This window comes from Porites lutea, chromosome 13 (genome assembly GCF_958299795.1).
Source record: "Porites lutea chromosome 13, jaPorLute2.1, whole genome shotgun sequence".
Taxonomy (NCBI): Eukaryota; Metazoa; Cnidaria; class Anthozoa; order Scleractinia; family Poritidae; genus Porites; species Porites lutea.
Window position 1 is genome coordinate 7,593,236 of NC_133213.1, and position 23,471 is coordinate 7,616,706.

Below are 23,471 nucleotides of genomic sequence, written 5' to 3' on the forward strand. Positions count from 1 at the left end.
AATAGCCGAGAAAAAAGGTACTGAGATTTTGAAAAGAAAATTTGACGAGCTTACCGATGCTTGGTCTACTGTTGAAGGTAAGCACGATATTTACCTAATGTACCTCAACGAGGAAGAAATTACAGCAAATGAAAAATGGATTGAAGAATTACAAGAAGAATACAACGAAGCATCGACGGTATATATTAAGTATGACAATGAAAGAAAAGCTCTTGAACTGAAGGAACAAGAAGAATTGAACCGCCAACATATAATTACACTAAGAGAGGAAGAGTTTCAAAGGATTGTTCAACAGACAATTACGAAGAAAAAATCCACGGAAGCAATCTTTGAATCTTTAATTGAACATGTTAAAAACATAATTGAATCAGATGTGGAGAGCAAAAACACAATGATGGCTTTGCCCAAAACTGAAAAGGATATAGGACTCGCACTGAAAGACTGCAAGAGCGCGCACGCCAAAATGCTCGAGATATCGAATGGAACATCTGCCGAAAATGAAATCGAATGGATTCGAAAAATTCAAACGCGCTATAACGAAACAATTGAAAGAATTGAAACTTTTACTGCTACGATAGAGGACGAAAAGAAAACTAAACAAAGCTCCCCTCTTCGCTTGGAGAAAGTCAAGATGCCATTTTTTGACGGAACAATAAGACAATATCCTCAATTCAAGCAGGACTTTCAGAAACAAGTCATGCCTACGGTGAATAAAGAAAGCGCTTGCTACATTCTACGATCTTGCCTGGGAAAGGAAGCGAATGACACAGTGAAAACCATAGATGACGACATCCAGGAGATGTGGAAACGACTAGATGAGAAATATGGAGACCCAGCTAAAGTTGCTGACGCTATTATCAATACAATACAGAACGTAAGACCCATCAAAGAAGGTGAGAATAAAAAATTCATAGAACTTGTTGACGAAGTAGAGGACGGATACAACGACCTAAAGAAACTTGGATTGGAAAGGGAGATCACTACAACCAGCTCAGTAAGCATAATCGAGAGAAAACTGCCTCCGGAAATAAGAAAAGAATGGGCCAAACTGGTCAGCGCAGACAACAGTACAGTAGACAAAACCAAGAAATTTCCAAGTCTCCTTAGCTTTCTCCTCAGCCAGAAAAGAGCCATTGAATACGACATGGCAGAGCAACGAGTTACCAACAATCCGACAGTAAAGGGCTCAGTACACTATACCAATACAAGCAAAAGGACAGAAGAAGGCAGCAGCGGACACACTTATCAATCTTACAGTAAGTGTCTACAACACAAAGAAGCAGATCACTGGACAAGCGACTGTAAACTATATCTGTCAAAACCCATTGAAGAAAAAATGAAACTATTGAAAGAAAATGGAGCTTGTTGGTCATGTTTACGAAAAGGACACAGATCCTTAAAATGTAGAAAGAAAAAACGATGCGGCGTAAACGAGTGCACCAAATGGCACCATAAGACACTTCACCAAGATGATCAACTTGATAAACCAACTGAGGATGCCTCTGGATCAGCTAGCTTATGCAGCAATTCCATGATTGATTCTTGTCTATTACAATTACAAAAAATTCCTACAAAGCACGGATGGGCCAACGTCCTCTGGGACAGTGGAGCATCACTCTGTTTTATCACAAACAGCAAAGCAAGAGCTGAACATTTGAAAGGAACAAAAGTGGAGCTATCTGTAACTAAAGTAGGCGGCAACAATGAAAAAATCACATCTAGCAGATACAAACTTTCTCTATTTGACAAACAAGGTCAAGAAGTTCAAGTCGATGTATATGGTATCGATAAAATTACTTCTGAAATACAAAGTGTGGACATAGATGGAATAATCCCATTATTCAATAACATCTCCAAAGAAGACATATTACGACAATCAGGAACAGTCGACGTATTAATCGGTTACGAATATGCCAGCTATCACCCCCAGAATGAACAGAGCTCAGGACATCTTGTATTATTAAGAAATCGCTTTGGGAGATGCATTGGCGGCACACACCCGACTATAAGAGAGAAATCCACAAGCCACCAACTCCACCAAATAAAAGTTAATACCGCAATCGCCAGAATTGAAGATTTCTATAATATAGAAAACCTTGGAATAGAATGTAGACCTCGCTGTGGTGGATGTAAATGCGGGAAGTGCTCACTGGGAAGTAAAAACTTCACAATCAAGGAAGAAAAAGAACTAAAACTAATCAAGGACAAACTAGAATACAACAAGGAAGAGAAGAGGTGGATTTCAGAATATCCGTGGATCAGAGATCCGTCAGAGTTACCCGATAACAAAAAAGCGGCAATGGGAATGTTGATATCGACAGAAAAAAGACTAGCGAAAAATGCCACACACGCTGAAGTCTATCAAAAACAAATTGAAGATATGGTTGATAGAGAGGTCGCAAGAAAACTAACCCTTAAAGAGTTAAAAGAATATAAAGGACCAATTCACTATATCTCGCACCATGAAGTCTTGAAACCAGATTCCAAATCGACGCCAGTAAGAATTGTATTCAATAGTAGTGCACGCTACCTGGGACATGCCCTAAACGACTACTGGGCGAAAGGACCGCACCTTCTCAACGACCTCTCGGGAATACTCATAAGATTCAGAGAAAATAAGATAGCACTGATTGGTGACATAAAGAAAATGTACCACACAGTAAAGACAAAGACAACTGACCAACACACTCATAGATTTTTATGGAGAGACATGAACATTAAACGACCACCAGATACGTACGTTATACAACGAGTTTCGTTCGGCGATAAACCAGTACGAAAAACAGCTGAAATGGGACGACACAAATATCCTAAAGGTGCGAAAGTAATCGAGGAAAACACTTATATGGACGACGTAATAGAGAGTGTGGCTGATAAAGAACAAGCGAAGAACCTCACCCAAGATATTGAAAGTTTACTTAACGAAGGAAGTTTTAAAATGAAAGAGTGGATCTTCACCCATGATAGTAAAGAACCCTGTAAGACCTTGACAATACCTACTGACGTGTATAAAGTTCAGTTGAGAACCACTGCTAAGGGAAAAAAGAAGTCCCGTATCCAATCAAATGCAAATAAGCTGGGAGAAATCGATGCAGATAATCCCACCAAAAGAATAATTTTATCCCAAGTAAACAGCATTTATGATCCTCTCGGATTAGCTGGACCTTTCACAGTCAGGGCAAAGATTCTACTGAGACAGTTATTGGGAATGGACGAGAAGCTTAACTGGGACGACCCTATTCCGGACAAGTACACTCGAGACTGGAAACAATTCTGCCAAGATCTACTGGAGATGAAGGACGTTAAATTCAAAGGATGTTTAATGCGAGAGAATGCGATAGATGATCCAATATTAATTATCTTTAGCGACGGATCCAGCCATGCATATGGGGCATGTGCATATTACAGATGGAAGCTCAACAACAGACAATTCAAATGCAGACTTATACTATCAAAAACCCGACTCGCGCCAATAAAAAGATTATCAATTGACAGAATCGAACTCTGTGGGGCTGTATTAAACTCAAGACTGAAAGCATTTCTAGAGCGACATTGCAGATATAAGCTTCAGAAGTGTTATCACATCGTGGACTCTCAAATAGTACACAACATGATTCAAAAGGAATCATATGGATTTAATACCTTCTCAGCAACCCGAGTAGGGGAGATACAACAGAACACCAACCCTGATGATTGGTTTTGGACAGAAAGCAAAAACAACATCGCAGACTGGCTAACTCGCGGCAAAAAACCAAATGACCTAAACTCAGAAAGTATTTGGCAAAGGGGACCCGATTTTCTTGAATTACCCGAAAGTGAATGGCCAATTAACAAAGCTTTGACCAAAGAACAACTTCCTGACCAAGTCAAAGTAGCGTACAATATAACGCAGACCTGCCAAATTAATAATACAGACACACTTGCCTCGAGACTTAACATAGAAAGATACTCAAATTTTGACAAACTATTAAGAGTGACAGCCCGTGTATTATTACTGTACCAAAGAACACCAAAACCTTCATTCAAAAACGCAGGACAACCACTCATCCCTCTTGATGTAACAAGGGCGGAACATTTCTGGATTATGGAAGCACAAAGAAATATGCACGCAGAAATACAAACGTTTGTGCCCTAGAAAAAATGAGCAAGGAATATACGTGGTTGGAGGACGAGGTGAAAGATGGATTGAGATGAGTCACAATAAAAATGAAGTAATCCTGTTGCCCTAAGACCATAGATTTTCCCGTCTCTATGCTGAACATATCCACAGACAAGGACATCTCGGTGTACTCTCCACGTCCAGTAAAATACGCACGAAGTTCTGGATAATTAAACTATTGAAAATGGTGAAATCCATCCGATACAACTGCGTGATACGCAAGAAATTAGACAAGAGATTAAGCGAACAGATTATGGGAAAGTTACCGGTGGAAAGACTGAAGCCATCACCTGCATGGAGCTGCACAGCTATTGATCTCTTTGGTCCGTTCAAAATTAAAGACGAGGTGAAGAAAAGAACTATTGGGAAGACATATGGTGTGATATTTAACTGCTTGGCTACCCGTGCTGTTCACGTAGATCTAGCCGCGGATTACAGCACTGAAAAATTTCTCATGGTCCTCAGAAAGATTTGTATCAATTAGAGGTTTCCCCTCCAAACTTTATTCAGACAATGGCCCTCAACTGGTCGCCGCAAACGAAGAACTAAAAAATGTAGTTAAGGGTTGGAACCAAGAGGAACTCAAAACATTTGGCGTGATGGAAGGATTCAAATGGGATTTTGCGCCAGCTGATGCACCATGGCAAAACGGAGTTTCTGAAGCATTGGTCAAGTCCATAAAACGAGCAATAACAGCAGCAATCAGTGATCATGTTTTGACATTTTCCGAACTGCAAACTGTTTGCTCTGAAGCGGCAAATCTTGTGAATGAAAGACCAATCGGAAGACACCCTACCTCACCTCATGATGGAACGTACCTCTGTCCCAATGATTTATTGCTAGGAAGAGCGACATCAAGAGTACCAAGCGGACCCTTTCGAGAGACTTCAGATTTCCGCCGTAGATTTGAATTCGTTCAAAGTATCGTGAACTATTTCTGGAAGAAGTGGACCAGAGATTACTTTCCAAGTTTACTTATTCAGCCAAAGTGGCACACTGCACAGCGAAATCTTCGTGAAGGCGATGTAGTGCTTATCCAAGACGCAAACCAGATAAGAGGACAATGGAAGCTTGGGACTGTGCTTAAAGCCTTTCCTGGAGGAGATGGTAGAGTAAGGAAAGTTCAAGTGCAGTACAAAAATCCAAAACCAGGAGAAGCTGTCAACGAGTACCATGGCAGAGGTTTCGTTACCGTTGAACGAGCAGTAAACAAATTGGTTGTTTTGATACCAAAGGAAGAAGATAAAGACACAAAAAATTTAACTACCACTAATTTTTCTGAAATTGAAATACTCTACGTGAAACTGGACTTGAAATACATTTTGTATTTTTAATGTAACTTTCCTTTTCGAGTGGCGGGGGAGTGTTTCGGTATAACACGAAATTCATGCGTGATATAATCACGACTAATGACATGAGGTAACAATCGTTGATTAGTAAGATCATTACTACTAGTTGCGAAACTTGAGAGACACCAACGGGTACGTGAATATTATTCTTATTTACGGTTTGTTCTAACATTTCTTGACTGATTGTAGTTCCTGTTAATATCTCTACGTAGATTTCGAATTCTTTATATCTTCTGTATTTCTGTACATTTTGGACGAAATAAACCATGTGCAGTATTTGAAACCTTGGCGACTCGCAGCTAGCAGTACACACACTATCTCGTAACCATAGCAACTGACCATCACTAAACGAGGGTGCCAATGGGGTTGGCAGTTAACTGATATTTGTCCCAAACAAAAACAGTAGTTATCTGAAAAATGAAAAGTTAACAGTTAAGTGAAATTCTATTGATTATGCTGAGTACTATCGTTGATGTTAATGAAAGCAACACAGTTTTGCAAACAGAAATGCTGTTTTCTGACTTTTTTTCTGTCCCGCTTTAGACCTGGTGGCACATTAACTGATATTGCTACTAGCAAAAGGCACCAGGGCAGTGCCTGGCAAACGGAAAGCGTCAGTCATAGAGGTGGTTGTAAACAACTCAACGAATAATTCGTCTTCTAATATTAACAATATTTCTGTGTTTGGAAAATGAAAATACTGTTGTCACGGACCTAAGAGATCGTCAAGTTAAACGTTACTACCCAAACAAAAATAGCTGTGAGTCTTGGCATTGGATCTGGCCAAAAAGAAATTCCAATGGCTCAAAGAAATCGGCATCTTTCTTTACATGGAATTTATACTTACGAGAAATCATTTTTGTAACTATGTTGTGGTTGTAACTATTGAGACTATTAAGCCCCGTCTTTCTGAAACAGTTTCATCTCTTAAAACCTTTGGATACCTTTATGACGCTTTTGAAATACGTGCCTGAAAGAGATAACATTGAGGGACGCAAAAGAGGATGTCGACAAAGTCTGTATCAAGGTACAAAAAACTTCTGACAACGCAGGTGGAAACCCTACACGCGGTTTCTCACTTCAACACAAAACATTTAGTGCTTTGAACTGCGCCCAAGACTTTGGAACCACAGTGAAGGAATCTCTTAAAAGAACTACGAATTCGAAGTGCGCTACACTCACGAAAAGTACAGTTGTTCCGTGTCAAATACTTTCATACCTTTGTCAGCACTCTCAACTGTCTCTCCCATCGGTGCAAGCAGTGACAAAAGAAGATGAAGTTGTGATAAAAAGTTAAAACTTTTTTTGGTAATAATTGACTTGGCCCAGTTTTGTTTTTTACAACGATATTTTGGCATTGATATTGTTTCCTGTCGTCCGTTGCAACGGATGGGCGATTGCAAGGATTGAAAATGGATTAAAACTTAGGCCAACAGAAAGATACAGGACATTCAGCAACCAGATAAGTACGAGACTGATTCAGAAAATCAAAGTGGCGAAGAAGATGACATTGAAGTAGTATTTGGCGGGACATGCATGACCAGGTAGGAAGGATCAGTACGAGATCATGACTAGTGCGTCTGGAACTATGAGGCTGGTGTCATACAGTAAGAATCGGCGTATAAGAACCTAGATTTTAATAACCTGTTAGGCTAAGATTGTCCATTTAGACCCCTTTTACAGAAGAACCTGTTCTAGCCTACAATTTTGAAACAGGTTCTTATGTTGAGAAACTCAGTCAAACACTGAATACGCAAATTTAATAAAACAAGCTCTACGAGTTAGTAGAATGAAGATAAAACCCTGACAACGCTTTAACCTGCTTGGATTCAGGGAATTTGTAGCGGGGCCAACCTCTTTTCGTTTGGTTGTCACGTGATTGACCGAGCTACGTACGTACGTACGTACGTACTCGTCTACAGATTGTACGGGTGGGGAAGGGAGACTATAAAAAGGAAAGGAGGGGTGTCTCAGGCGTGTATTGGTAAATCCACATCTTTGCATTGGACATTCACAATATGGTCAATTGACAGCTGTCAAAACAGGATAGCCACTGACCAGTATCAGATGACCATATCGCGGGCTCATGTGTCAACTCATCGACGTGACGTGATTTGTTTGTAAGCTGTCCGCTGACCAGTTGTTTTACTAGATCGCGATCAATGTTCAACAACAACAACAAGTTTATTCAGTATTACCATTTTGTACTGGTGTTACCGATTAAAATAACAATAATAAACAGCTAAATTTAAGGAAATGAAGATATGATGGAACGGTAGAATTAACTATGTTTCTTTCGTCTTTTAAATGCTTGAAAGATGAAATTAGCATCTAGCCTGCTGATACGTGAATCAGTATTGTTAAAAAGAAAACAGACTTTATCATGGATATTGTAATTTGTAAATAATGTTTGGTCGTTGATTTTAATAAAAAGAGTCTTTCTCAAATCATTGTATTGATCACAGTGAAATAATATGTGCAGTTCATTTTCAACCGAATTTTGGTTGCAATGATCACAGATTCTAAGGTCTTGAGGAGTTTTGGGGATTGTAAATCTTCAAGTTTCTATTTTTAAATTATGATTTCCTATCCTAAATTTGGAAGCTACACGTCTTTGTTCAGGATTCCCGATATGATTGATGAATTCAGAGTGATTTGTTTCATTTTAAAAGATGGAGTAGAATTTTATTTTTTTATTTGTTCTTATCAAGTTTAGCTGGTGGTTTATCAGATGTTTTGACAAATTATTCTCAGCTTTGGATAGGAAAGTAGAAGGGTTTTTAAAGTTAACTGATTGTTTATGAATATTAAATTGTGTACTCAAAAGATTTATTTTATTTATTAGACCTGATTTGTTTTCTTCGGCCATTTTTCCCGATATGTTTAAGAAGAGTTTAGCGATGCTGTCAGGGGGTTGATTTTCAAGGTGAATCCAAAACTTGAAAATGTTCATTGTTATTTGTAAATTTAGAGATAATCTATCAAGTTCATTTCTCGATGCAACATTCGGTGAACGTTTGTTTAAACCTAAACACATCTTACAAAAATGTATATGCGTTTTCTCAATCGAGTCTTTATCCCACCGGCTATAATCGCTTTTATCATAGATTCCCCAAACTTCAGAGCAATACGTTAAAACTGGGGAAAATAGTGTATTGAACAGTTTGCTGATGATGTGAATTTGTAATTTTAGAAAATTTAGATAACGACGAGCGGCAAAAAAAGGATCTCTTTGTTTTTTCTGCTAAGTTTTCCCTGTGATTTGTAAAATTTCCATTGGCAGAAAATTTCACTCCAAGATAGGTATAATTATTGACGATTTCAATGTTTTCATTGCTAACCATAAAATTGTGTTTATCTATTACTGATTTTCTACTTTTCTTCTGAAATACAACAAGTTTGGTTTTAGTTGGATTAATCTTATCTGACATTATTTGATAGTCTGTCAAGACTTTGTTGCAAACCTTCTGCCGAGGTAGATATTAGAAGTAAATCATCGGCATAAAGTAGACAGTTTAAGTGAGAACCATCTGGTAGTAAGATACAATCTTTAGCATTGTTATTTAGAATGAAGGGTAGTTCGTTTAGATAAAAGTTAAATAGAAGCGGCGATAGAGTACAACCTTGTCGTACACCTTTAACATAGTTGAAAAGTTCTGATCGAGTATAATTGTCTTTCACACAACATATTGAACGAGAATACATGCTGGAAATTATTTTGTAAAAGGTGCCTCCTATGTTATATTTCAAAAGTTTGTATAGTAAACCTTGGTGCCAAATTGAGTCAAATGCCCTTTTAAAATCAACAAAACAAGTATAAAGTTTACCTCTGGGAGAGTGGGTAACATGTTGGTCTATTAACGTTCCTAAAGTAAAGATATGCTCAGACGCACGATGTCCGGGCAGAAAGCCAATTTGGGAGCGATGAAGTATTTTATGATTGTTTGAAAAGTTTAATAATCTCGTACTTAAAATAGAACAAAAGATTTTGCCGAGACAATTATCTATGCAAATACCTCTGTAATTTGAAGGGTCATCTTTGTTTCCAGATTTATGCAAGGCAGTGATTATTCCATTACTCCATGATGTAGGAAATGTTCCAGATTGCGGAATCAGATTAAAAAGTTTCTCAAGTGGATATTTTATAAAGCTTGAGCTTGTTTTAATCATTTCATTGCGTATTCCATCAAGTCCAGCGGCCTTCTTGTTTTTGAGTTTTTTAATTGCTTTATCAATCTCTTCATTTGGTTGCTGTCCTCCAAACGCTTTTTATCGTGTAACATGTGTATTTGAAATGCAGATAATGTATAAGGATCAGGTGCTGAGTGTAGCGTTTTAAAATGATATTAAAGTTTATTGGTCGGGTTTTCGTTATTATTACAAGACAAGTTGTTTTCGTCATTGACTTTAGAGTATCGCAAAATTTGCGGTCATTTTCGTTACTAATCAGCTCATTTACTTTAGAGTCAACAAATTGCTGTTTTTTTTGTGTTTTATAAGTTTTTTAAAGGTTTTATTTTGAACATGATATTCTTTTCTGAGTTCGATATCCAGAGGATTGCGGTGTTTTTTGTTAGAAAACTTTTTAAGTGAAGATCTTTAGGTTTTGCAATCATAATCAAAGCACTTCTTAGTAATTGGGTTTCTTTTAGATTTCTTTTGGCTACTTAATTTGAGTGAACGTTTTGCTGCCTCAGTCATAATATTTGTGAATTGATTGGTAGCATTTTCAACATCTGTTCTGCTTAAATCGAAGTTTGTACTTTCGAAGAGATGTAATAAAGACAGAATATCATTGAAACGAAAGGCAGCAGTGAATTTTGCTGCAGACGTTTCGTCCCAGGCATAAGGTTGTGGAAGCTTACTTTTGTTTTTCTCTTGAAAACTGTTATTAGTGGGGCGGATATGTGCAGATTCGGGGCCGAATTGTTCACTTTTTGTTAAAAGTACCAAATTTTCTGGAATGACAGAACTAATCATGACTATTAATATGTGATATATGTGCCATCGAAAATTTTTCCTGTTAAATCGGTTTTTGGAGTGATTACTAAACTGGCCGCCATTTTGACTGGAAGTAAATATCATCCAACCGAAAGTACACGAAATTTAGCATGTTAAGGTCAAAATGACGACGAAATTTTTGTTATATGTTTTTCCAGATATTTATATCGTATAAAAAATCAACTGTGTTACAAAAATGGCGCTTTAAATGAGAAAACCGCAAGTAAAAGCGGGATAAAATGGAAAATGCAACTCACTAAAGCATTTCATTTAGTGAATTTTAAAAAAATGTGAAACAGTGATTCACATTTTTGAGCAAAGGAAAGGCCAAACATACGAAAACTTAAGCTAGCATTTACAAAACGTTTCCGGGAAATCTGTTTGTAGAGTAATTGGAACGCGAATTTCTTGGTCGTTCCAGTGGAAACTTTCCGGGAGCAACGTAACATCTGAAAAGGTAGTCCTGTATTCGGACGGAATATTCCAAAAGGAAATTCGTGTTCTATTTCTTCAAAGCCATCTTTGACACTGGTTTCAGTTCGTGGTCGTTTTTTGGTAAATGGAACTGATTTCCTACCAATGATAAACGCGATTCTGGGACGAAATTTGCCAGTTCTGAATTTTACTTACCATTTACCCAAACTGTGAACCGACTGTTTTGCCCATATAATGGTAAGCAACCGTTGCCTTAAGCAAGATTGGACTGAGAAAGGAATACAGTCGAGCCCCGCCGGTAACAGGCACCCACTTAATACGGACACCCCGTTAGTACGGACACTTTCTATGGCTCCCTTAGTGTCCATATTAGCGGGGTTTGATTGTATCCTCTTTATGAGCTTTAAGTACTTCATATCGAGCCAGAACTAGTATAACAAGAATAGTAGCCACTCAGGGTATATTTCAAAGTCAAGAGTCGGAGTGGTTTGTGTCAACTCCTGAGCGCATACACCTCCTTGTACGTGATAGAAAAAGTAGTTCTTTACTGTCAACGACGCCGCCTGCATTACTTAAAGATGTCAAGGGCACGGCAAACCATGCTGCCACATATGGCGTCAGGCGCTGGTACCAAGCATATCGGTTCCTAGTCTGCAAGATTGGGGCTGGATATCTCTAAGCAGAGGGTGGTGACTCCCCTGCATACCACTGTCAGCAATTACAAAGTTGAACGTGGAACTATTGAAGTACGCTTGTAAGATAGGCTGTTGGAGGAGGCTGTGGCTTTCGCAACATCAGCCTGTGGTGCATAACTCTGTGCAAGTGCCCAGAATAGTGACAAACATGAAGGGCAATCCGAAACTCTTTTTCGATTATAAACACTTGTCTGCATGAAGTATGAAGTCATTACGTCACCGAGACATCACCGGTTAATTCTTCGGTATTCTGTATCATAGCCAAAGTAAGCTTAATTTTAGTAATGGGTTATACACGATGAAAATAGTTTAGTGAGTGTATCCATTTTAGTAAATATTAAAGTAAAGAAAACCAGCAGGCACAACAGAAGTTTAATCTTTGGTAGTTTTACTTCAGGTCTAGCTGGTGGCCACTTACATATCTTTTCTATTCTTTTTTTTTTTGTAGACAATTTGCGTTGAAATGATTTTTTTTTTTGTATGAAAAAACAACTGCCTTAGGCATTTGCTGACATTTTTTATCCAAGTTGTTAAAATTCAGACGTTTTAAAGAAACTGTCCATTTCACTTCCGGTTCAAAATGGCCGCCACTTTAAAACTCCTATTTTTCGCACTTAACGGACTTTTTGGCGATGGCACCATATCATATCTTTTGTAGGGCCTTGAAAACTATCATCATGCCAAATTTCATGCTTCTAACAGAAAGTGAACAATTCAAGCACATATGCGCTCTACTATATTATTATTTGAGAGGTCTGTACCAGTTTTGATCCAGCAGACAATTTGAGAGTGATCTGGAAATATGTTTGGTTGCTTTACGGCGAAACCTTGAACCGAAGTGAACAGGGTATGGCTAACGATAATATAATCTACAGTACTTATTCCATTAATAGAGAGAAATGTGAATTTTCCTAGGGTATCTCCCTTAGATCGGCCGTTTAGAATCCTTGGATCACAGGTTTTACAAAGATCAAGTAATTGTTTTTCATGATCGTTGACAATAATGTTATCAAAGTTCTGTCTTTTAGTGAGATTGGGTGGTGGAGGAATGTCTCCGCCAGAAGGTATAAACTTGCCACTTTCATCCGTGATAAAATCATTTTCTTTACCAGTTCTAGCGCAGCATTAAAGTCACCGGCTAACACAATTAAACCTTTTCTGTGAAATAAAGCTATATCTGTTTCAATGTTAGAGAATAATTATGGGTCAAAATACGGTGAGTCGTCGGGAGGAATATAGAGGGCACATAGATAAACATCTTGTTCTAAATTAAAAAACTTGTGATTTAGTTTAAACCAGATACAATTATTATGTGATTTAACAAATGAAATGCCATTTCGTAAATAATTTTTGTACCCTAGGACTAAACCCCCTGAAAGTCTTCCAGTTTTCTTTTTGTAAGTTTTTTGGGCTGCGTTTGAAAAAGTGTTAAAGCCAGGAATTTGCACGCTATCTTTCATCCAAGATTCAGCTAATTACAATGTCATGTTTATTTATATGACTGATGAATTCTTCGTTTGTTAATTTGTTCCCAAATCTTAAACGATCAGTTAACCCATGAACGTTTCAGCAGCTAAGACTAAGTATTGATTTACGACTTGCACTTAAAGGCGAACGGCAACCGCTGAAACACATTTCCAAATCGGTGTATCATGAGGGGGTGTACGCTCAAAACAGAGGAGATCAAAGCTTTCAAAAAAAGAATAAATAAAATAAAAAAAATAATAATAATAATATAATATAATAAATAATAATAGTATAATATGTTGATATATGTAAAATAAAGTAATTAACTGTAAATACCTTAGTTTTGACGCATTGTTTCATAAAGGTTTAGTAAATTTAATACAGTTTTAATGTTCAGTGGCGGCGGATTTGTGGCGTTACGTTTCACCACCTACTTGTAAAGGGGTTTTCCACCCAGGCCAAGGTGGTTGTTTCCAGGGACAGGAACTCGAGGGAGAAACTCTCGCTGACCAGGCGTTGATAACATTCTGCTCGTCGGTGACGGTGGTAGGTCTGGTACTCGAGTGTCGAGGTTAGACGGTAAGTTCCTAGATTGGATTCTCCTAATTCTGTTGAAAACAGTGTCCTTCAAGTTTGTCACTTCAATCTCATACTTTCTTGCTAGTTTGGGAGCACAGGAAAACTGATAATGCACACAAATTGGACAACAATGTTGTGATCAATTGACAGCTGTCAAAACAGGGTATCCGCTGACCAGTGCGACTTGACCGTCTCGCGGGCTCAGGTGTCGACCTATCGAGGTCATGTATTTTTTGAAGTTATCCGCTGACAAGTTACTTGTTTTCAAATGATCGCAGGCTCAAGTTTGATTTGTTTTTAAATTGATATGAAATATGTTTATGTGCCGCACAATTAAATTTTGATTTCAAACTGACCTCGGACACAAAAATTCAGCCAGCTATTACAGGCAAGGCAGTTGCTTTCGACTTTGCTCACCATGGTCACGCGTTGGTCACGCTCCGGTCCAATTTTTATGCTCGGATTGGTCAAAATTTGACCGGTGAGTTCATGCGGAAAATTTATGCAGCATCTTAAATCTTCTTTACTTTGACAGCTGAAGCTGACAGAGTTTTGTGTCAACTCTTTGTAACGTTTTTAACTGTCTTTTTCCACTGGATGTACAAAATGAAATTCAGCTGCTGTCAGGAGTCTCCTGTTATTCATGGCTAGTTTGTTTATTGGATTTTTGGTTGAGAAATACTTCACTTGTCAAAGTCGCAAATCCGATTTCGGATGGCATTGTTTTCGTTTTTCACCTTGCTTGATGCGTAAGAGGGTTGAAAAGTCTGAAGCGATACTTGCTTTACCTGATACCTTCCAGGAGCTGCATCTCGAATGGTAAGCCTGAGTAATTATTGTATTTGATGTTTGTTTTTATATCAAATTTAAAGAAGTCGAGCGTAGTTTAGGTGGCTATTTAGTTTACGCAAGTTTGTAAGGTTCGAGACAACGATCTGACCGAGTATCAGGTTTGATATAAGTTTACAGAACTTTACAAAGCCTTTAGACATTTTCTCGCCGCAAATAGAAAGAAAACGTTCCAAAGGATAATTAGTTATAATTCTGGCTGTACAAAAAAGATTTGAGCGATTTTCTTGCCTAGAAATCATCTTTGAAAAAAGCAAACACCGGGAAGCGGACTTAAAACATCAGTAAACTTAAGCTTTAAGCTTAAAGACTCAAGATTTTTAGAGACACTGACTTTTATTAATACTTGTCTCCGTGAATGAAAATTGTTGTCTCTGTATATGTTTCACCGAATTATACTTCTTTTGTTGATTTTTAGTAGTCTCTCTTGTAATTGTAATCGCTGTGCCGTTTGTTTTCAGTCGTTCATTGCTTTCAGGAGTACTCAAAATGCCACGCGTATCAAACGCTTTTGAAGATTACACATCGCTAAAACCATTGAAAAATAAACATTGATAATAAATTCTTTATTATGTTGGAGCGTAAGTCTATTAATGCTCATTCAAACACTCAACCACATCTCGCACTGCAAAAGTGAGAACCGGATGGCCGTACAGGTGATTTTGGAATTTTTTTTAAAGGTGTCATTAGCTAAAAACTCACGCATGCTTCGATCGTCCTGAATATTGAATGAGAGCAATCTGTATAGCAAAATTGGGAAATACTGCATTCTGTCCGAGGTCTGTATGACAAAAACAGAGCCTCATAGTACTGTTTCACCTCAGGTGTGATGTAGAAATGGTATTAAAAGGTTGGTTTACACGTACTCAGATTTATTGGAAAGATTTTGTAAAGTAAACTTGTCGAACGCAAAAAATTCAGCTTGACTGTTTTTTTCCAGACCCAATTAATCTACGGTGATTAAGAGCCATTATGGCTTTTAAATGCGAGCGAAGATGATTGCCAGTTTTTAGGTGTACATATGAGGCTATCAACTCGTTGTAAGATTTGGTTCACTCTTGGCTGTTTGCAAATTATTTTTCGCTAAAATCATTTAACCTTTTCCTCAAACGTCACATCAATGTGCTCTAAAGTTGACTGAATTGTGGAATACAAGGTTATTGTTTGATTTAAATTATAAATTTATTTATGGGAACCTCGCTTTTAGCCCTGGCTAAATCTATATATTATAACATATTATGCATGCAATACCAACAAAAGGCCCAAACTAGACCACACCCATCAATGACAAAAACCTTATCTTATTTTTAAAAATAAGAACCTGTTTAGGAACCTGAGTAGCCTAATTCCAATTAGCATTGTGTTGATGGTTATACGACTAACTCTATTTTGTACTTACAGCAAAAATTGGTTGACAGGTGTTTTTATAGCTATCGCTTACCCATTTTTACTACTTCGGTTAGATAATTATGTTCTTTTGTTTATTTTAGTTTCTTATAAATTGTACTAGTGGCGGAGTTTGTGTGAATTTATATTCATTTATACCCTGATTTTTGTAGGGCCTACCCCCAAACGTGATTGACGTGCTGAAGTATAGAAAATTCGGGTTATGACGGAATAATATTCGCTGTAGGAAAGTGAAAGTTAATAGCTAACCAAAATTAGTAATTAACTGAAAATTGGTCCCAAAAAATAGTAGTTAACCGATATTTGGCCGAAAAATTAGCAGCTAACGAAGAATTGGGTACCCCCATTAGCATCATCCTAAATTTGTCTCAAAATACGCGTGAGGGATAAACGAACAGCTACTGAAAACGTCAGGTGCTAACGTTTTATCGTCTAGGAATAAACTCATAAAAACCTCATGACAACCCCCCTTGTACGTTCTAGGGTTAAATTAAGGGAAGTAAAGGTGGAAGGGATAGCGATGCTTGTAACGGTTCAACAATATAAGTTCAAGCAACCTTAATGAAGATCGCATTCTCGGTCAGTGCGTATTTACAAAGGTTCAATTTTTATATTAAGCCTGCCCATGGGAACTAAACTGCACGTACCCGATAATGAATCCGACAGAGTTTGTGGCGCTTGCAGAAGGAAGTAGGTAAAATAGGTATACAAGCGAACATGTGGAATTTCGGTCTCCTCAGGAAATTAAACCCATTGTAAAGATTAAGAACACTGTTTCAAAACATTTAGCTATCATCAAAGTGTCGCACAAGCAGTTATTGAAACGTCGCTTACGAAAAAGGCATTTACCGGTAATTAAGAGTTTAATTTAAGTTAAAGGAACAATTCTTAACATTAAAACATGGCCACCACTGATCGATCATTTCTGATCACATCTCTGCATGTCGCCTTCTCATGTTAAAATATGGGGAAAATGAGGTAAAAATAGAACAAATTCTAATTCCGTCGCCTAAAAGACCAAGCCTTACCCTGTTGGAAGAGATCAAAGCCGAAGTAAATTCTTATCACATAATCCAGTTTTACTACACCTAAAACATCTGAGGAGAATTTGTTGTTGTTGTTGTTGTTTTTTGTTTTCTTTTTTCTTTACTTTCAATCCTGCTGCTCTCAGTGAAACTTATAAACGAAAAGATTTTAATGAAATGTTAGCACATAACACTATTACATACGGAACATACGGAAATCAAAAGGTGAGTGCGATATGACCTTTCTTTAAGTAAAAGGTACTTTACATTTCATCTTTTAGGCAACCACAGTTTCTGGAATTATCACAGGATGCAATACGGTGAATACTTCACCCACATAACCAAGGAGTAAGCCTATTTTGTGACGTTGTGCTAAATGAAGAAAACAGTTATTTATTATTATTGACATGTAGTTGGCCTTAATTACACAGTGTAAATGACAGGAATATGACATACTCTTTAATCGTTTACGTTAGTATATGTGGGATATGGGGTATATCAGTCACACGTCAAGGCAATAAGTACATCCAGCCTCGTTTACATGTAACGTTACAGGCGAGTCTAGATATAGGGTTGTAAAAAAAAACCTGTTTTTGTCAACTTCCCTCAATCGGAATTGCCGCGACTTTTGATGTATCGAAGGACGTTTTTTCTGGACCAAATCCATTAAAAGAAACCTTTCCGTTGCAATTAGTGACAGGCTGACCTTTTTTTTTTTTTTTTGCCTGGACAGGTAGCCCTAGGGGAGCACCAAAAATCCCGGTATAAATAGAGTTAACAGTAACTTTGATAAAAGTTTTAAGCGTAAGACAAAATACCTCAACAAAACAGTCAAGTTCGCAGTCGTGAGCAGTTTCTTTTACAGCTAGCATTAAAGCATCAACAGCATCTCTTGGGTAATTCGAGTTCTGCCTCATGAGGCTCACAGGAAATCGCACTTCGTAAAAATTAGGCTTCGGGTACCTGTGCGCTCCTTTGGCCTGGAATAAAAATCAGTGATATTAACTCATATAAAACAAAACAAAGATCATTGAAAACGCGAAAAGGACAATAATGATTTTTATTCTGGTCTATCTTTCTCTTTAAACGTATATAAAAATAACGTTATAGACTTTACGGCCCCCACATTAGTGTTCCAAAACCAATCTAAATAAAATGATTTAGCCAGGGCTAAAAGCGAAGCCAGCCTCCGTTTCTTATATAGTCATAATAAAAGCAATTACACTCTTTTATGTAATGAACTCTTCGCCATCAAACAGAAATATTCATATCTCTGCCATTTACGTTTTGAAAGAGGCGCTGGGAATTAAGAAAAAATATTCCGCAAACACACCTGAAATGAAACAAAAAAAAGCTAGACGTCAAGCTAAAAGTCTTGATGTTCAACAAAAAATAATAATTATGCAACAAGTTTGATCACAGTACAAAAAGTAGGCTTTGAAAAGAATTCTTCCCGATCACCGAACTGTCGGCTCTTAATTTTACCGTTTGATAGCTCTTTTAATTCATTATTTCTAATGGTCAATATTTCTCTCTAAGGGAACTGAAACCTATAAGAAAAATCCAGGGCGGACTTTTGTGTTCGTCGTAAGCTCATTTACAGCTGTTTTCTTATCGGGCCCGGAAGAAGAGTATCTGTATAAATTATGCATCACAATATCTGATAGAAAATTTGACTTCAAGGAACTAATTGTTTTCTTTGGGAACAGGCCTAAGGAAAGCAGCCAAACAACCTTTCTCGTTACTATTATAGTAATTCTTGCACTGGAAAATGTGCGATAGATCCCTTAACTAAAGAAGCCGTTTCTATTTTTGGTTAAGTCAGAGTTCACCTAAGGGATAAGTAAAGAAAATTCCTTGTTTCTATAAAATCAATAGTAAGAAAGGAATAAAAGGGCTCAGCAAAGAAATAGAAGAACTGAAGCAACTCTAATTATGAACACCGTGTAGCTAAACACGTGACAGCTATATGAAACTGTGGCAAGAACTTGAAAACTGAAAGGATTTAATTATGTTAAAAGAAAGTTCATTTGCAGCATTTTTAATTTGTATAAGGTGTCTTGCCCCACGAAAACGACGAAGACCCCACCCTTCTTCTTAAAGTAGCGAGCTCTAATTAAAATGCTTTTTCCAAAGAAGAGTTGTTACTTACGGTTGCCGAAACTGAGCTGAACTCAGAACCGTTTATGACTAAAACTTACCAAAAAATTTTCGTTCCTAGTAAACTCGAAACTCATGTTTGGAGCGCTTTGTATCAAGCCTTTGGATACTTCTTTAAAGAACTCAACTAAGGCTTCTTTTGCTACATTCATTCGTTCATATGACACCTGTTTTGACAATTAGAACACAAATTTTAGTAAAAAAAAAAAAAGCATTGATTAAAAAGGTTAATAAAGTCATACAAACAATGTAGCTTTCGACTCTTTTTTATAATCTTTAGCAAATAGGCCACTTGCGAGTTCCCCCAGGCCTCTGTGTCAAAACGAGGTTAAGTGCTCCGCCTTTGATATGGAAATTATTTTTCATTCTCATGCAAATAAAACGCATTTCCGCAAGAAAGGTTGTGCCCTTGGCCTCATTTTGAAAGTGAGGGTTTTTGGAACTCGGAAGTGGCCTATTAGCTGGCTCAGATTTATCACGTAACAATAATTTCATTTAGCCACATGAAGACAAACTATTGGATATTTCGGGTGGATTAAAATTACAAGAGTCTCGGATCAGTATCAGTTTCTGTGATTCCAACACACCTCCGTTGGGTCATAATGCCATGCAGTCAATTATATTCAACGGAAGTTTCAGTCACAGAGTCGACATTATTGTTTTTTTTTTAATTACTGAGGTCAATATAGAGACACGAATTACTACACACCTCGAATATAAGACAGGCCAATCGCTGGCAGTGAACGTCAGTAAATTGGTCCTTAGGTTTATATATCTCACGAAACCTGTCGCATGCATCCATCCTAGTTCCGTCAACAAAGGATGAGAATTCCTCCTCTAATTTTGACTGTCTGTTCTCGCTTAAGGTGTCCTCGCATTCGGACTGATCTTGTTTAACGCGCTTCTCACCGAGAAAGGCGATCCTGCAAAATGAAGCCACCATATTTGAACGTTCTATACCAGAGTATGTTTTAAAGCTTGCATTTCTGTACATTTCTACTGATTTCTTTTGCTATAACGTCATGCTAATTATTTCTTGACGAGAATTTCCGGATATGAGGGGTATGTGACATCAGGGCTTGTTATGTACATGTGATGTGATAGTCACATATTTAGCATAAAGCGCATCAGGCATTTTAAATCGTCAGACAGCGGATCAGATAATAAGCAATTAATAGCAAACCCTGATTTTGCACTTTTTTATCAGCAAAGAAGACAGGTTCGCGTAGGAAAAGGAGATGGAGGCTTGAGGAAAGCTGCGGCAGCAAGGTGCGGGGGGTAGACGGTGTCAGGTGGGCAAACAGCTTCATACTGGGAGCACGGTCACATCGAAAACCACCGGAAGAACACACTCCATCACGGCGAGCTTAATTGTAACTCCAGCAATATTGTGTATTTTCCTTCTTGTATAGTATGACGCTTTCAGTACGTAGGCTCTACCAACACAAGGTTTAGGTTACGCTTCAACAATCACAAGAGTGGTATGAGAGCTCATATGGGACTCTCACAAAGTTTCAAACTTAGGGATTCTTTAATATATCAACAATTACAATTACAATTAATAGGTAGGGTGAGCATGAAAGTTATTTTGTAAATAAGGAGGGACAGTGAAGACTAAGAAGAAGTCTTATTTTGAATGCCTGTGATAGACTCTATTTATAATAAAGTTCAGATATAGCGCGCACTCTGATTGGTTAAAAAGCGTAGTTTATGTCATTATAGAACACGTAACAAAAGTTGTAGTGCCATCTGCCTATGTTTATAAAATGTCAGACGAACTCCCGATTTTTTCTCTCGGGTTTTCATTTGACCCAGACGTCTTTTTCGACCAAGAAGACGAAAAGGAAAACGAGCTGTAAGTGTTAGCTTCAATGGATATAGAATTTACTGTCAATGATAGTTCGAACAACTCGCGGATCGTTTTTTGAAAGTGGAGTTTCCGACGAAGTTACCAACGGAAACACCGAGCGAAGTGGTGACAAAAACAAACAAAGATTTCCCGACCTATCCAATCGAACAGTTCGGCAATCGAACCCAATCGAACACCAATCGTTCGATTTGTGAACTCAATCGAACATAATCGAATTCACAATAAAATTTTGCCAATCGAACCCAATCGAACGTTCGATTACCGAACGATTGGTATAATCGAACGTTCGATTAACGGACGCCGCATCGCATGATAGGCACGTGCTACTGGAAAATTCCGAAGGTGAAAGTGAAATCACCGCTAACTCCCTTCCCTTTTTACGCGGCTTTTGCTGAGCACTGAAACCCAGGACTGAAATGTCTGAAATGTCAAACACGGAGGAGAGGGAGGACACTGCATGTATTGAAATTACATGCAGTGTAAAAGGTTACCAAGAATGTAATTTTACTGTTGATGTGGGAGAAGAATTCTTTATATTTAAGAAGATTGGCTCTAAGGGAAGAGCATTCAAGGTTACCAACACTAAAGGGCAGTTAGGACATCTTGAGCGGACGTTGGTCTCACCACTTTGGCCCTTTAAGGACGGGATGAAATGGTGAGTTATGATCCCACTTACGGGCACTTAGGCTAAACGGATTTTGTTTTCACCGGGTTTTAAGGAGAAAATGGCCGTGTTTTCACGAGCGATTCTTCAAGTCGCTTAGCGACTTTCAACCGGAAATCTCGTGAAAACAGTTACTTTTCCGACTCGCTTAGGAATTCTCATTAAATTTAAGCCACCAAACAGTTGGCAATTAACTTCGGCCAATTAGGATTCGCTTGTGGTCAAACATTTGGATTAGTTCGATTTTGTTCGATTTTGTTCGATTATATTGGTTCGATTGGTTCGAAAATCGAACTCACAGAAAAATAGGTGTTCGATTTTGTTCGATTGCCCAACCCAATCGAACGATTGGAGTTCGATTGGGTTCGATTGGTTTTTTGTTCGGTTTTGTTCGATTGGATAGGTCGGGAGATTTGCAAGTCCAGCGCCTCAATAGACGAACTTATCTCGAGAGCAGAAACAGAAAAAAACCATTGACAACACCAAAGGGTCTGTCCATGTTTTTGAGGGTAAGTGTTTGGTTGTAAAGTAAAATAAATACAGTTTTAACACCTTAAATATGGAAACCCTCGTTTGATACATTTTTCGGCAAAAACAATTAATGAAAGTAAATAGTTTATACTTAGTTTGCGGACTCACATTATTTTATAAATAAGATAACATTTTACGAAAATTATCATCGATGCATAAATAAAAGGGGCTTTTTCATTCAATTTTTTTTTTTTAAGTTGTTTTTTGTTGTTGTTGTTTCGTTTTTTTGGTTTTGTTTTGTTTTTTCTCCCAATAGTGTGATGTCGTGAGAGAAAAGTTGCGAAAAACTACCCTCACGAGATCAAAAACAAAGAACTTGACCACAAACTCCGCCAATTTTACGCAGAAGCCCGAACAAAAGAATCCTCCTTAGATTTTGAAAGGTAGTAAAACAATGTGCCGTTTAACAGAGGAATTTCTATTACAAAAGGCACCGAGTTTCAATCGTCTAATAAGCTCCTACAGAGTCAGATAAAGCGAAATAAACGCGAGAACTAAGAAAACGCTTTAAACACAAAACTTCAATTACAGCAGCTGACCTAAAAAGGTTAAAGTCATCAACTGTAATCCGGGGAGACAATCCTTGGGGTCTTCTGCGAAATGTCTGGCTCCATATTAGCTTGTACTGGTGTCGCCGAGGCCACGAAGATCAACGAGAACTGTCAAAGGAAAGCTTCCAGTTCTTGATAGACGAAAGCGGACAAGAATATGTTCCAATGACCCACGACGAGGCCACTGAGAAGCATCCAGGAGGGATTGAAGATACAAGCAGTGTAGAAAAGGAGGCCAGAGTGTTACTATCGCTGCTGTGAACACGGCTTTTGTTCATTCTTAGCTCAACACTGCGCAGCAGTTTGTCAAGTCCCAACAACAAGCTTTGAGCAGTTTGTTTTCCAATTGCCAAATTAAAAACGTCTAGATTTTAATTGGACACAATTAAGCCGGAATCAATTGAACAATGTACTTTTCGTCCGAGTTCAAATTCACAGAACGCTAACTTAAGCTCGTTACACTTTGTAATAGCTTTTGCTTTGACTGCTTTTGTCTACTTTAACCATTCAAGTCATTTGGCCCATTCTAAAAAGGATTGTTATTGGCTAATTTAAGTGTGTTTCATGACAGTGTAGAACATGCTGACGAGTGGTGTTGTTATTTTTTGCCGTAGAAACTAGTTTCTGGCCCGCGGTGTCACCGATAGGTCCCGACGTTTGGAAGCAACATCTGCGCTGTTCTTCACATGACGAGGTGTGTTAGCGACTATTGGACTCAGGATGTCCGCC

At 38.0% G+C, this 23,471-nt stretch overlaps 1 protein-coding gene across 2 annotated transcripts in view; it reads right to left on the reverse strand.

Moving 5' to 3' along the window:
- The window catches only part of LOC140923287 (uncharacterized), a 44,133-nt gene that overhangs the window by 3,853 nt on the left and 16,809 nt on the right, over nt 1-23,471 (reverse strand). For both annotated transcript variants that reach the window (XM_073373380.1, XM_073373382.1), the window contains 3 exons: nt 19,836-20,049; nt 19,168-19,293; nt 17,785-17,946 (listed from right to left, as the gene is read on the reverse strand). In XM_073373380.1, coding sequence (XP_073229481.1) covers nt 17,785-17,946; nt 19,168-19,293; nt 19,836-20,049 — 502 coding nt within the window. The remainder of the gene's footprint in view (nt 1-17,784; nt 17,947-19,167; nt 19,294-19,835; nt 20,050-23,471) is intronic.